The 16,554-nt window shown below is 41.8% G+C and overlaps 1 protein-coding gene across 2 annotated transcripts in view; it reads left to right on the top strand.

Annotated features, from left to right (window-relative positions):
• Window positions 1-16,554, top strand: part of Smyd1 (SET and MYND domain containing 1) — a 52,286-nt gene that overhangs the window by 16,246 nt on the left and 19,486 nt on the right. The window contains exons 2-5 of one of the 2 annotated variants that reach the window (XM_021190572.2): window positions 3,743-3,919; window positions 4,599-4,812; window positions 5,922-6,052; window positions 7,936-7,974. In XM_021190572.2, the coding sequence (XP_021046231.1) occupies window positions 3,743-3,919; window positions 4,599-4,812; window positions 5,922-6,052; window positions 7,936-7,974 (561 nt within the window). The remainder of the gene's footprint in view (window positions 1-3,742; window positions 3,920-4,598; window positions 4,813-5,921; window positions 6,053-7,935; window positions 7,975-16,554) is intronic. The other variant, XM_021190573.2, reaches the window with a different exon arrangement.

Below are 16,554 nucleotides of genomic sequence, written 5' to 3'. Positions count from 1 at the left end.
AGAGAGAGAGAGAGAGAGAGAGAGAGAGAGAGAGAGAGAGAGAGAGAGAGAGAGAGAGTAAACACACCCCTGCTTCCAGATAGCTGCCTTCTCTTGTATACTGTTCAGGACCCCACTGCCTAAGGAACAGTATGACCTCCAATGGTTAGGTCTCCTTACATCGATTAATAATCAAGGTGTCCTCCACAGATGTGCCTGCAGGCCAACCTGATCTAGTCAACTCCTCACCGAGACTCAGGTGGCTCTATGTTGAGTCAGGTTGGCAGTTAAAACTAACCAGCACAACGTGGAGATATTCTTGAACTGGGAGGGATTTTGACTGAAGGCTTAGCAAGTGATTATAGATGTTTCCTTGCTACCCAGCCATAGATGAAGATTTTACTGTAGGAACCTCAAGGATATGCTCACAGCTTTCTTCTGGTCAAAGTGACTCTGAAGACATTGGGCCACACAGCTGGAACTTATTTCTAGAAATATAACATGGTTACAGTTCACGGCAAGCAGATCGTTTTGTAACTGTGCTCTATTCAAAGAGTATTAAGTCAGTTCATAGGCACCAAGGCAAGTGCCAGTTAAGGCACATTCCTTCCTTCTTTGTCAGTCTGGGAAACCTTGTCCCAGTCAGCCACAGGTTGTGTGGACCAGAGAAGTGCAGGGCAGGGCAGGGCAGGGCAGGGCGGGGCGGGGCAAGGCAGGACATCTGGTTCATCCTTGGTACAGGCAACAAAGGGACTTTAGCACAGAAGTAAAAAGCACTTCGCAGCTGAAACAGGATGATCAGAAGTCTAAAGTTACCTATACAGTGAGTTGGGGGCTAGCCTGGGCTATATGAGACCCTATCAAAAAACAAAACATGGTGGAAAGACGGCTCAGCAGTTAAGAATCTGTACTACTTTTGCTGAGGACCCAAGTTCAGTTTCTAGCACCCATATCATATGCTTGCAACGTCTATTCCAACTGATCTGATGTCATGCAAGGCATCTGAATTCTAGTGCACATAGCTCCACAGAGGCACACAAACACATAATCTCTTAAAAAGCGAAACAAAACAACAAGTAACAAAAATAATAAAACTAACTAAAAGTCAACCATTTTAAATTAAAAAAAAAAATTCTTAGGGCTGGAGAGATGACTCAGAGATTAAGGGTTGCTCTTCTAGAGGTCTCGAGTTCAATTCTCAGCAACCACATGGTGGCTCATAACCATTTATAATGGGATCTGGTGCCCTCTTCTGGTGTGCAGGCATATATGCATACAGAACACTGTATATTAAATAAATAAATCTTTTCTTTTAAATTTAAACTTTTTATTGATTCTTTGTAAATTTCACATCATGTACCCAATCCCCCTTATCTCCCAATCCCTCCATGTTTGCCCTCTGCCCTTGCAACTCCACCTAAAACAAAACAAAGCAAAACAACAACAAAAAAATCTTACTGTGAAAGCTGCAGTGTGTCACAGTGTGTCACACAGTATACCCTTTTGCCCAAACAGCTTTTCTAGCAAATGTTTGTTACAATGAGTCTGGTTCGAGGTCTCTGGCTTCTGCTACATTATTTTTTTTTTTATTTTTATTTTTTTGGTTTTTCAAGACAGGGTTTCTCTGTATAGCTCTGGCTATCCTGGAACTCACTCTGTAGACCAGGCTGGCCTCGAACTCAGAAATCCGCCTGCCTCTGCCTCCCGAGTGCTGGGATTAAAGGCCTGCGCCACCAGGCCCGGCTTGCTACATTATTAATACTGGATTCTCACCAGTTTTCCTCTTGAATGTCCTATTGTTGCCTTGTGTTATGGAAATCCTGCAGCTTTGGCTCTGCAGGAATGGCCACTTCACACACTCCAGCAGTTCAGAGATGGGGTAAATGTTGGGCAACTCAGAGCCCTGGATCTGGACCTGGGTGGTAGCTGAGTTGGTCAGCCTGCCAGCTCTCCTGAGCCCAAGCCACTGAGGCCAGCTCTCCAGCCTTGCCCAAGTGAGGGGCTCAGCCCTTGGACATTAATGTGGCAGGACAGATATAGACATCCATATGACCTATGGCGATAATGTGGCCTGTGGACATAGACACAAACTCTGCTGCAGCAGGGTCATGACCCAGAAACAGCCCTTGTGGCAGCTTGAACACCACCATGGCTTCAAATGGCAGTGCAGGCTGTCCCTCACATCAGGCTGTCCCTCATCAGCTTTGTCCATCAAAGCTCCAGTCCTATCTTTCTTTAGCTTCTCCTCTCCCTCACCTCTCCACCACACAGTTGTTCATCACATTGGTGTCCACCCAAGGGTGATGTGTGGTGGTGGGCGGGCCTCTGCTGGTCAACCTTTTTAAAATCACCACGTGCCACTGATTCTAAACAATCCAACAATAGTATATCCTGCCTCCTGACCAGTGTAGGCACGTCTCAAGTAATTGTTATCAACTGAACTTCACATGATGACCATGACATATTACTTATCCTAGAAATTTGTCCGGCCCCCACCCCGGAAGTTAGTTTGACACACAGTGTGGCCTCAGCTACATGTGTCATTTCTGAAGTTTCTGAACTGTTCAAGCTGGTTCTGGTCACAGAGCATAATACCAATCCTATGATACTTCAATCTCTAGTATTTTAAATAGATAAGACATGAGCAGACATTGTAACAATGAAGGATGGGGCTGTAAAACACCTCTGGTTTCCAGGGTTTGGTTTGGTTTTTGCTTTTGACAAGGTCTCACATGCCAGATGTGGAGGTCAGGGGTCAGGCAGCAAGAGTGGATTCTCTCCTTTTACCATTAGGGATCAAGGGATCGAACTCAAATCATCAGGCTTAGTAGCAAGTGCCTTCACCAGCTGAGCATCTCGCCAACCATTAAATCTTATTGAAAAAAATAGTATTGAGTTACACCCACAACTCTCAGTATTTAACATTTGAGGCATAGACACCAATGGGAATTATGTTTTATAATATTTTTTTTTAGATTTATTTATTTATTATATGTAAGTACACTGTAGCTGTCTTCAGACACTCCAGAAGACGGCGCCAGATCTCGTTACAGATGGTTGTGAGCCACCATGTGGTTGCTGGGATTTGAACTCAGGACCTTTGGAAGAGCAGACGGGTGCTCTTACCTGCTGAGCCATCTCACCAGCCCAATATTTTTGTTTAGTACAAAAAGTAGGTACAAATTTAATTCATGAAATACAGAATATAGCCGGGCGGTGGTGGCGCACGCCTTTAATCCCAGCACTTGGGAGGCAGAGGCAGGTGGATTTCTGAGTTCAAGGCCAGCCTGGTCTACAAAGTGAGTTCCAGGACTACACAGAGAAACCCTGTCTTGAAAAACAAAAAAACAAACAAACAAAAAAAGAAATACAGAATATACATATATGAGTAAAAACACGAGGAGACTCTATTAAGAGTGTTCTAGAATATCCATTTGGAAGTAATCTATCAGAGCAGTCATAGGATGCCCCTGAACAGGCAGATGTGGAGTAATAACTGACAGCCGGCATGACTGTGCCTATATCTCACCACTGCCCTTTTCAGATCCTTTCCTGGCTCATTCCTCTTCCTTCCTGACTTAGAAGTGTGTTTCTGAGCCAGACGTGGACGCTTGTTCCTCTTCCTTCCCAAACTAAGTCAGGCTCTCAGACTTTCAGATGACTCTATACTTAGGGTACATCTTTTATACCGGTATAACCAATATAAACCGCTGAGCCATCTCTCATTTGCTGTCTTCATTTTTTTCCCCTGTCTGCATTTCAGCCTCATTAACTTCGTGTGCCACACCTGCTTCAAGAGGCAGGAGAAGCTCCATCGCTGCGGGCAGTGCAAGTTCGCCCATTACTGCGACCGCACGTGCCAGAAGGATGCTTGGCTGAACCACAAGAACGAGTGCGCTGCCATCAAGAGATACGGGAAGGTGCCCAACGAGAACATCAGGTTAGAGCTGGTGCCCACGACGGGACTTGGGATTTCCAAATGGGATGGCAGAGGTGCCAGCGTTCTCGGGTCTCAGGATGCCAGGTTGAGTGCGAATGCCTCGGGTCCTTTATTCTGCTCACTCCTTTAGGCCTGAGAGGACACTGGGTGTCTCTACCTCCAGTTCCAAGGGGAGATTTTCTAAGTCACGGAGCTCCCTTTACAGTGGTCCCCCTTGAAGCCCAGGCATGTGTGTGTGTGTGGAGGATGCCCACTTCCACATGGGGCCGTTGCTAGGAGGCTGAGGACTTGCGAGCAGTCATAGGATGCCCCTGAACAGGCAGATGCGGAGTAATAACTGAATGTTAGTGGCTCTCTTGGAAGAAGGTGTTGGTGCTGGGGTGTGGGCAGGCCTGTAGGAAGCCAGGCTGACTCGGAAGAGAAGTGCATGAGGACAGTGATAATAGAAAGTATTTGCAGGGCTTACGGGGGTATGACAGTCAAGAACAGAGTCCTCATCTCCTGGGGACATTAGGAATCTGCAGACTGAGGCACCATCAGCCTTACCAGGCTCCCTGTCCTCCTACTGGAGTCATAGTTTTCAAGACCCACAATGAATTCATCTCCTAATGAATGAATGAATGAATGAATGACAAGTATGTCTAGACCTCCCTAATGCTGTCCTCCCCTCTCCTCCCAGGCTGGCCGCCCGCATCATGTGGCGGGTGGAGAGAGAGGGCACAGGGCTCACAGAGGGCTGCCTGGTGTCTGTGGATGACTTGCAGAATCACGTGGAGCACTTTGGGGAGGAGGAGCAGAAGGAACTCCGAGTAGATGTGGACACGTTCTTGCAGTACTGGCCACCACAGAGCCAGCAGTTCAGCATGCAGTATATCTCACACATCTTTGGTGTGGTATGGCTTTTCATCCCCTCCAGCATCCCTGCTCTGTCCTCCGTGTCCGTCCTCCCTCCTTCCCTTCTTTCCCTTTGGGAACATGGAGTTTTTCAGATGGAAGGGAGCCCCAGCTTCCCTGGATGATGTTTCCTGTTTCCATGACAATGGCCTCTAGCCCAGGCAGCCGGAAACAGGAAGAGTGTCCCCTTGCTTCCCAGGTGTAACAGGAATGCTTACCGCCCGCCCTTCTGGTCTGAACCCAGAGTCAGGCTCCTAAATGAGCCCAGTAAGATAAACCAGAATCTTCCAATATGATTTCTCATAGTAGAGAGGCCATGGTGACTCTGGGTATTGTCTAGCTAAGAAGCTTCCAGAAGCAGTTGGAAGAGATTCAGGAGAGAAGGCTGAAAGTCTGGAAAGGACAGAAACTTAAAATGATGCTGGTTTATCCTACCATACTTTCTCTCTTCATTTTTCTACTTATTCGTCTTTGAATTCCCAAACCTACTATATCTACCTCCTGAGTGCTTGGGACACAAGTGTGTGCCACCTCTCCTAGATCAAGAATATTTGCTCTTATTTGATTTGTGTACACACACACACACACACACACACACACGCACGCACGCACGCACGCATGCACACACAGACCACACATGCACACTAGAATATGGAGAGATAAACCAAGACAGATTCTTAAAACAACTCCTGAGATGCAGATATGGCATTAGCAGCCAGCATTCCTGTCTTTGGTCTTATTAGACTGGAACTACCGAGAGTTTTAAAGTGGTAGGGTTTTGCTAAACACGGGACTCCCTCCATGGCACACATCTCATGGGCCACTTGGAGTCACACAGAAAGCAAGTCTTCAGGATGAAAATCTCTCTTTTAAAAGATTGATCATTTTTTTGCTATTTGTTATTATATTTGCATATAATATATTCTGATTCTCTTTCCACCCCTATAGTTCCCTCCTATCTTTGTTAACATCCTGCCCCGCCTCCCTACCTGTCCCTTTTCCAGACTCATGAGGCCCTCTAATTTTCAAACTTCTTCAACATCTAGAGTGATATTCTGTACTGGATCTGTGCCTGTTGACTGAATCTTTTCTCTTGTCCTCTGGGTAGATCAACTGCAACGGTTTCACTCTCAGTGACCAGAGAGGGCTACAGGCAGTGGGCGTGGGCATCTTCCCCAACCTGGGCCTGGTAAACCATGACTGCTGGCCAAACTGCACTGTCATATTCAACAATGGCAAGTGAGTGCCCCTTTCTCGGAACTTGTGCAATGGGGATTGGGCACTCTTCCACTTGATTTCAACCAAAGTCAAACTTGTAAACGTGGACTTCCACACACTGCCAATGTTCAGCAACACAGAGTCTCACTCCAGACCGAGGAGAGGCAGGAACTGAGGAGGATGCTGAAGAATTCTACCTTGTCCGTTTCTGAATCTCTAGGTCTGCCTAGTGTATTAGATAAATCATTAACTACTGCTCTAAAACTTGACCTCTGGGATTATTTGCCTATAGCCAAAACAAGTGCTTGGCAGTAGCCTGTGCTAGCTAAGGGTCTATAAGAAAATAGAAAGCATTCAAAGGAGTAGAGTCAGACAGAATTTAATGAAAGGACAATTTTCAGGCGTGTAGGCAGGGTTTGGGAAGGATCAGGCAAGGACTGCTGAGGTGTCCAGGGCTGAGCACACAAATTGTTCCTAGACTTAACAGGCCAAGCAGAGAAAGCGCTTGCTGCAGCCAATGGCCGGCCATCTGAGCCACGGTAAGGCTCCTTCCACTGAGCTGTGCCATACAACTGCACCTGCACAGAAGTTAGACACTGCTGGAAATACGGGCTAACAACTTCAACCTCGTTCTCTTCCAGTTGGCCAACCTCACCCAGAGGCCAAAGAGCAGAGGAACCCAGGTGACGCAGTTCTCGGGGTTCAGCCCTTTGCCCCCAGAAAGGCACAGATCAAAGACACGTGGGCAGACACTTGGATCTTGGGAGTGGGGCACAAAATGATTAGGATCGATAAACAGCTTGGGGCCTGATGGTGTGGCTCAGGCTGGGAGATCTGGAGGATGAAGCCTGAACAATGTGCATTGGCTTTACTAGGAAAGATGGTCTCTCATGACAGATGAAAGCCAACGTGGAACCACCTCCTACCAGCTTTCTCCTTAAACCTTCCTTGAAGCCAGAGACAGTGGTTTCTGGGCCTCAGCTGAGAACCAGGTTGAAGTAGCCACATAGCCTTTCTGTTCCTGACCCCAGCACCTAAAGCAGTTGAGAGAGATGACAAAGATTGGGAAAGCTTATTTTGGACTCTGAGAATAATATTTTCTAGCATGTTATACTCCTGTGTCTAAGCTTCTAAGGACAATTGACCTAGACCTCATGGAATCTTAGAGGATGTGTTACCCAGGTTTAGCCTGGTTGGCTGAGTTAATCACATTTAGCCATGCGCAATTTCCAGATGGCCCTTCTGTAAGTACTGGTGACCCCAGGCCCCTATTCTGACTGTGTAATAATTAATGAACCTAGGACCCGTGCTTCAGGGCATCTTTGGTGTCTGCTGTAGCTTCTTTGTATCTACTAATTGTGAGTGGTCATGTGTTCCGTGGATCTGTTTGCTTTTGCACAAGAGAGGAGGTCATTACAGTCACTGCCTGTCTGCCTGCAACACTGGAAATCAGCCTGGACATGGTATCAGCGGCCCCATTTTAACCACAATAAGTACTCTACATATGCAATTCAGAGCTCTCCCCGAGAGAGTCGTCCAGAAAGGTTGTGCTTATTTATGCCTCACACTTGCCACTGGGACAGTAAAGTTCTTCCCTACATTTCTCAGCACTCTCTTCTCAGTTACGTTGTCTTACAACAATCTCACTGTTGTACGCTAAGTGGACACTGACGGCCTGGGAAGGAGGTCAGTTGTTCAGCAGTGAATCCCTCTGGGACTCCATCTTGCAACCCCGTTCCAGTGTGCTCTCACTGTTCCGGGCAGCATCCTGGCAGGGAGGCCAGCTAGAAGGGGTGAGGTTGGCCGTGACTGTCAGTGCCCTGAGTGCGTGAGCCCAGCATGCTGTGCCCTCTTCAGGCTGCAGTGGTATTGACTTCCTCATGGGTGTCTATTTTGTCTTTCAGTCATGAGGCAGTGAAATCCATGTTTCACACGCAGATGAGGTGGGTCAGTCTTCTCACATGTCCGTGTTTGTCTGACCCATCTCCCTCATGTGCCTGGCTTCCTGGGGACAGCCTTTCCTGACTCCTTGGCTGCTGTCACGTGTCATGCCCTGTACTGCAGTGTCTTGGCTTCACCGAATGGCGATTTTTTTTTTCCTGTCCTTGAATCCATGACTTCCTCCTTGCCTGCCTGCCTCTCACTTGCCTATGTTTTATTTTGTTTGCTGTCTTCCCTCCCTCTCACTCCTTACTTCTCTACTTTTATCTCAGAGTGTGAACCTTCCAGTCATTCAGCCCCAAAGTACACTGGTTCCTTAAACTCCACTTGCCATGAAGTAAGACTGCTTATTACTAACCCACCAAAGAACTGTGTGCTTTTCTGTAGATCCAGCTTCTCACCCAGTAGCACCCAGAGCTGGGATGTTTTTGGTAAATATGTGTTCATTGTGTACATTTTACTGATTAAAACTGTGAACCTGTGGCTTAGGTAGCATTTTACTTTAAACTTTTTTGTTTTTAAGGAAACCAGAGATAGTTTATTTTGGACTAAACTGTTTTGAGTGACCATGGCCCAGGAACATAGGAACATAGGCCCTAAATTCCATGTTCCAACACAGTAGCAGTTTTATGAAAGTTTTGTTTTTATTTTATTTCTATATGACTTCACAGAACAAAGAACATCATAAATCAAGGCAAGTTTAAAATACACTGATAGGTACATCAGAGAGGCGGGTGCAGCAAGATTGGAAAGAAGCTTTCAATAGGCTCAATGTATCATCTGATGACATCAGTAGCTTTAGGGTTGGGTGGAAATTTACAGTCCGCTAAGTTAATTGATTCTAGCTAGTTCTGACATAGAAGTGGGCAAGGGCTATGATAAGAAAACTGGCCTCTGGAACGGCAACATTCAAACCTCCCTACAGACTGAAGAGCTAAACAGTCAGTAAACCTCTGCAGACACGGCTTCTTTTCAGGAATTTTTGTTCACAGCCCCCTTTCTGACCAAGCATCACATTTTGTACATGTGTAGGTAACATATTACTTATTAAATATTGTTAGGTCCCTCGGAGCTAGGCGGCTTATTCATAGGATCTTATATAAGTGAGGCTGAGGAGTGGGCAGGACAGCAGTCTTTAGGACAGAGGATGAGCTAGTAAAGGCAGAAACTTCTGGATCATATCAAGCCTATTATCCATCATGATCTGGATATGAATATTTTTAACACTGTGTCTGACTTAACACTTACATGTGACCTAGGATGACAAATCTAAAGTTAATCAAGAACACAATTTGACTTAATGGGGTAAAGGTAATATATGAAAAACACATTTCTAAAATAACCAAAATTTACATATTTTAATGAGACTGACTTTGTAGCTCCCCCTGTATTTATAGTTATTTATACTCTATGAATCATCTTACTTATATTTAAATTTTTAGAAGTGAAGCTTTCAAATAAGTCACTGTAATATTGTTTCCTTTTTTATTAGTAAAAAATTGTTTAATGAATTTTTAATCCTAGCTATTTGTGCTAAAGGACATTTTGGATATTAATTAAATTAATAAACACCAATGCTTAAGGTAAACCATCATGAATGTTGTTGTTATTAGGAAATGATGTCCTCTGTATAATTCGGATAAGAAGAGTTAACCCAAATTTTTGGACATTTCTAGCTAGAGTAAATGGAGTGAAAATTTAATTTAAAAACTAAATGTTTTTGTTTTGTCCAAATTATACTGAACAATGAGAAAATATATTTACATATTTATAATATATATGCATTTATAAAAACAATGAAAATACTTGACTCTTTCAGATATTAATTTTAAATAAGGTAGTGTTTAGGGTAAGCATATAGTCACAACAAAAAGGATGATCAATTGAAAGAACACAATATTTTAAATTCATTGAAACGAAAATTAGTATTATTTTATCAGTTAGAAATCTACCACATAGAATAATGTATTTCATAAGCAATTTATAACATCTAATTACATAATGAATAAGAAACATAAAATGTGAGAGAAATGTTTAATAACTTGGAATACTCATTCGCTGGTGGCATTGGAAGTAGGTATTGTACAGCATCTTGAGGTCCTCATTAGTGTACTCTCAGATGATGTGCGAACCCTCCCTGTCTCCTAGGGGTGAGTTAGACGTTCCTGGGTATAGTCCTGGTCTTTCAGTCAGAGTGGAGGCTTTGATGTGATGTCTACTTTTCTTTCAGTTGATAGAATCATTTGGGGTTTTGTTTACTTGGAGACTCTGTAACTGATTTTGATTTTTAATGATTAAAGTTAACTTTTTTTTTTACAATATTATGCATTATTTGTTTATCTGCTAGATCAAATTTTATTGACCTGGACCCACTGTCATTTCTCAATGACAGAGTCCTAATGGGAAGGACCAGAAGATTGGGAGATAAAGAAGACAGGAAAGCTGGTGTCAGGTGATCTTGCATAAGCTGTGTCTTATGCCAAGAAGGTTTATTGAGAAGTACATAATCTTACATACAATTTGTTGGAGAAAAATAAGACAGAGTCAGCAGAAAGCTAATCGTGCAATACATCATACAATGGGACAAAGTCAGCAGGAAGCTAATCAAGCAGTATTGCACAAGGAGAACACAGATATCTCAAGGGCATCACAGACCCAGCACACACACAGCAGCCTCGAGACTGACAACGCCAGGTTCTCAGGAAGAAAAGTCAGTTCCCGGGAAGGAACCCTCACTCCTTTGAGGCTCTGGCTCCAGCCCTAGACACAGAACCAGGCTCCCTTGTCCTTTCAGCAGTGCCTCTGAGAAAGCCTTTTGTTGCCTGGCTTTCAACATTTTATAAATTAACTTAAATATTTGTCTATCAAAACACATTTCATAATCACTTTGTAAGTTAGAAATATTCTAAATAGGCATAACTCTCTTAAGCAGATTATACACACACACAGACACACACACAGACACACACACACACACACACACACAAAGCAATGATTCAAAAGCAAAGGCTGTGTCCAGTGAGAAAACATATTAAATCACAGATTTTAAATGTCTGTGGAGTAAAACAATACTAAGAACAAATCAAACCTTGAAAGAATATTGTAGAAAATCAAGCATTAATTTTATCTCAGGGTACTGAATTAATTTAAAAACTTTTAAAAAATCTTTTATATTGTTTTTAACTTATATTTAATTACAGCTATATTAATTTTTAAAACAACCTTATACAACATACTTTATTATTATTATAATTGTTATTATTATTATTACTACTACTACAAAATTTAGAAAACAATTTTAGTGAGGTAATTTTCTTTTTTTTTCTTTTTTTTTTCTTTTCTTTTTTTCTTTTGTGAGGTAATTTTAAATGAAAGCTCAGGAGGTTATGTCTAAAAAAAACAGAAAATAAGATATCCTAGACATATCAGTTATAAACATAGGTAAAGCATATTCACTGTTTTCTTAACCAAATTTAATTACTTGTTAAAAATTCAAGTTATTTTAACACATAGATAGAAATAGTGTTTTGGTTGTTGTTAGAAAAAGCATTTACTTTTTATTTGTGTGTATGAGGCATCAAATGTAGGCTAAGAGGTCCAAGGCAGGATAAAGTTTGGCATTTATAACTTAATGCTATTTTCTTCACTAAAAATCATAGAAGCATAATTCTTAAGTCTATCGTTATAATGTAATATACTAAGGTGATCTGTAAACTCCAGGATGTCTGTGTAACCCTTAAAGTAGGTTTTAAAAATAACAATAATTTTTTTTAGTTGTTTTCTTATGTAGGTTTGGCTACAGTAAGGATCTTGAGAAGCTTGTTTGTTTATGCATTTTTTAAAGAGGCAGTATGGTCAAAAATATCCTTAAAATTCTTAAAGTGTGTGTGTGTGTGTGTGTGTGTGTGTGTGTGTGTATGTGTGTGTGTGTACAACATATACTCATGTAGAAACAACATATCTAAAGGCATAGACATAAGCATTCTCTTAATCTTGAGAATAAATAAGAGTTTAGTATCTCCAGGGAAGGCAATTGTCTCCCAGAAAAACTGTACCCTGCAGTAGGAAATCATCTAAGTTAATTTGTATTTTCAAGCGATAGGAACCATGTAGTAGAACCAGAATTGGGATATGGATCAAGGAGAGAACATCCTACCAGAATTGTTTATGTAGTCTTGTCCTTCAAAGCAGATTTTGAAAATTTGTTTATTTATTATTTTTATGTGTCAGGATGCTTTGCATGCATGCATGTCTATGCTCCATGTGCATGCAGTACCCACAGAGGCCAGAAGAGGGCATCAGATCTCCTGGGACTGGAGATAGAGACCATTGTAACCCATGTTGTGAACCAGTTGTGGGTACTGGGAGTTGAACCCCGGTCCCATGGTAAAGCAGGCAGTGCTCTTAACTCCCAGGGCGCGCTGGAGAGATGGCTCAGCAGTTAAGAGCACTGACTGCTCTTCCAGAGGTCCTGAATTCAATTCCCAGCAACCACATGGCAGCTCACAACCATCTGTAATGGGGTTCGATGTACTCATCTGGTGTGTGTCTGAAGACAGCTACAGTGTACTCATATATATAAAATAAACAAATCTTTAAAAAGAAAACAAAAAAACTCCCGGGGCTTCTCTCCAGCCAGATTTAAGTTTCATACATTTAAAAACTTGTGTTAATTGTCCTAAAGAAAGATTTAGGGCAATTTGCCATCTCTATTTGTTTTATCTATGTGATCACATCGATTAAATATACTTTTTGTCTTTTGTCATTATTCTGTTTCTAAAAATTTTAGTTTGACTATGAGCCAAAATAAAGCTCAACCAAGTTAACAACTCTAGTTTATGTGAACACTTATTTAGAAGCCAATTTGGCATTGAGTATATTATATAAAAATAAACAAACCATAACCATTTGTAGACAGATGATCTATATAAGTAATCATACATAAGATATATTTTAATAAAGCAATATTTTTAAGCATTACTGTTTGCTGGGATTATATTTTCTATAACCCTTATTAAAAAAAGGAACAGCATAGAGATCTTTAGAAGACATGTATTTATTTATTTATTTATTTAAAATGGATTTTTAAATAAAGATTTATTTATTTATTATATGTAAGTACACTGTAGCTGTCTTCAGATACTCCAGAAGAGGGTGTCAGATCTCATTATGGATGGTTGTGAGCCACCATGTGGTTGCTGGGATTTGAACTCAGGACCTTCGGAAGAGTAGTCAGTGCTTTTAACTGCTGAGCCATCTCTCCAGCCCTATTTATTTATTTTTAAAGAGGATTTTTTTGTTGTTGCTATTTTTTGGTTTCGTTTTGGTTTCTTCTTTATTTTTTACTTATTATTTTATGGAAGTACACTGTAGCTGTCTTTAGACACACCAGAAGAGGGTGTCAGATCTTACTATGGATGGTTGTGAGCCACCATGTGGTTGCTGGGATTTGAACTCAGGACCTTTGGAAGAACAGTCAGTGCTCTCACCCGTTGAGCCATCTCACCAGCCCCAATAGACATGTATTTATAAAGATACGTATTTATTAATTTGTATATAGTCTAGCTGTAATAAAAAACTTACATTTAACAGTTCTTTGAAAATATTTTGAAGAAATCATATGAATTTTATGTTACTCATTATATGAATGGGATAAAAATTATATATTTAGAATTTGTTTTGGAAGGAAATCTTTATCAAAATCTATGTATATATCGATAAAGGTTTATGAGACATTCAACATTCCCACAGATGTCATTTTAACAGGATGTAAGATGTTTAGAATACTTACATTTATAAAATAGTGCATATTTATTAGGCCTTAATGTCCGATTACAACATTTCAATTTAATCTGAACATGCACTTCAGTTGGGCATTCCCCCCAAAAAATTTAGCACATAAAAAATTTGAATTTTAAAAAAGTAAAGTGTACACAATTTATTGCAATTTTTTTTGACACAGCAACATATGAAGACAACAAAAATATACAAAACCAATTATCAAAGACAGACAACTGCACAAAAGTAGGTGTTCCCAACTTAGTAAAAAAGTCTCTCCATTTCCTTAAGCTGTGTGGAAGACTTAGTAGCACAAAAAATGGAGTCATGTAGACTCAAGGTCTCTCTCCCTCTTTAATTAGCTGAGGGGATAGTGTGTGTGTGTGAGATTGTGTGTGTGTGTGTGTGTGTGTGTGTGTGTGTGCTGTTTGTCTTTATTGTGTCCCAGGCTGCTTTCTAGCAGGTAACTAGGAGGTCACTGCTTGTGCCAAGTCAGGTCTGGCCACCCTTCCACAACAAGTCAGTTAAAAGCAACAAATTAAAAGTGGAAAGCAGAAAAAGATTTATGAATTCAGGTCACATTGGGGAGCTGGAGAGAGGAGACCAAAAAGATGAGCAAATCCTTCATATTCATCTTTAAGATCCCAAAGGTCAAAGTTTAAATAGAGGGACTGGGATATATGCACCTCACAGCAGTCATGATATATGCACCTTACAACAGTCATGATATATGCACCCCAGAACAGCCATGGTATATGCACACCAGAACAGTCACGATATATGCACACCAGAACAGCCATGGTATATGCACACCAGAACAGTCATGATATATGCACACCAGAACAGTCATGATATATGCACGCCAGAACAGTCATGATATATGTACATCACAGCAGTCATGATATATGCACATCACGACAGTCATGATGTATGTACATCACAATAGTCATGATATGTGCACACCAGAACAGTCATGATATATGCACACCAGAACAGTCACAATATATGCACACCAGAACAGTCATGATATATGCACCTCACAACAGTCATGATATATGCACCTCACAGCAGTCATGATATATGCACCTCACAGCAGTCATGATATATGCACACCAGAACAGTCATGATATATGCACACCAGAAGAGTCACGATATATGCACAGCAGTACAATCATGATATATGTACATCACAACAGTCATGATCAAGGTGCAGCTATGCTTCCCCATTGAGGCGTCATTATCTGGGTTTCAGTCTCATCCTGTAAGTTGTTAGAACTGTGTGAAATCTCTTTCCAGGAGACAAGCTCCCTCTCTGACCCTTCCCTCTCCCCAGAGAAACTTACATATCCTTAGGGTCCATTTTTCTAAGAGTCCAATAGTTAGATTGAGAGATATGATTGCATCTAGAATATCTTATATCTGCCAGCCCTCCTGTTCCAAGGGGGAATCAGGTTTGTTTGTTTGTTTGGTTGGTTGGTTGGTTGGTTGGTTTTTTCGAGACAGGGTTTCTCTGTGTAGCCCTGGCTGTCCTGGAACTCACTTTGTAGACCAGGCTGGCCTTGAACTCAGAAATCCGCCTGCCTCTGCCTCCCAAGTGTTGGGTTTAAAGGCGTGCGCCATCACACCCGGCTTGGGGAATCAGGTTTTATGAAGCTACCCCTCAGTAAAGCCATGTATTACTACATACATCCAGGGGCAGAATATGGATGGGGTTAAGGAATATCTGTCTTTGATGTTAGTAGCACTCAAACTGTTAATGGGAGGAGAAAGACACCAACCCAAATCATTGTGGCCAAATTAATTAAAGCAAGCAAGTAATTAAAGCAAGCTTTAAAAAAAAAAATTGTGTACATGGGCTGCGTCCTGCTAAGGTAGAGCTTGAGAGGTCAGCATTGAATGTAAGAAAGACAAGGCTTTTACAGCTCAGGGGTAGGGGCCTTACAAATGGGAGGATTTGGCAGGCAAACCAGGCAGGGTTACAGGAACAGACCGTAAATGTAACAAGTTGGTGCCTCCAGAAACAAAGATATGGTGCAAGGTGGGCACCACGAGGTAGTTATGACAACAGGCAGTCATATCAAGGTAGGCACAGGTGCTCATGTAACCCTTTGAAACAAAAGTAGGCTTGCAAAATGGTTATAAACAATTTTATGAAACAAAGACGTGATTGCCATTCTGGAACAGACAGTACAGAACTATTTGTAGCTAAGGTTACAGACTGAGGTGTAGTCATAAACAGGAAAATAAGTTTGTCTTTACTATAAGGTGGCTTTTAAGCATAAGATAGAGGCAGACTGGTTCATCTGCAGTAATACCAAATGGTCTGGACTCAGTGGGGCCCTCCCTATGCCATGGTGCAGGTGATTCCTCTGATGAAAAATGGATCATTTTCACATTGTGGCATGGTAATTGTCAACTCAACAACCACAGCTCTCCTTTTAAAGGGAATAAGACCATGGCCAGGAAACAAATTTAGGTCATTCAAAATTCCATATTCCCTGGGTTTTTCTTTTGTTTTTCTTTTTGTTATTATTATTTTATTAGATATTTTCTTCATTTACATTTCAAATGCTATCCTGAATGACCCCTATACCCTCCCTCCCACCTGCTCCCCTGCCCACTCACTCCCACTTCTTGGCCCTGGCCTTCCCCTGTGCTGGGTCATATAAAGTTTGCAAGACCAAGGGGCCTCTCTTCCCAACGATGGCTGAATAGGCCATCTTCTGCTGTATATGCAGCTAGAGACATGAGCTCTGGGGTACTGATTAGTTCATATTGTTGTTCCACCTATAGGGTTGCAGATC

The sequence above is a fragment of the Mus pahari genome, chromosome 2, assembly GCF_900095145.1.
Source record: "Mus pahari chromosome 2, PAHARI_EIJ_v1.1, whole genome shotgun sequence".
Taxonomy (NCBI): domain Eukaryota; kingdom Metazoa; phylum Chordata; class Mammalia; order Rodentia; family Muridae; genus Mus; species Mus pahari.
The sequence above is the reverse complement of the archived record's forward strand: the minus strand, read 5'-3'. Positions and strand labels throughout refer to the sequence as shown.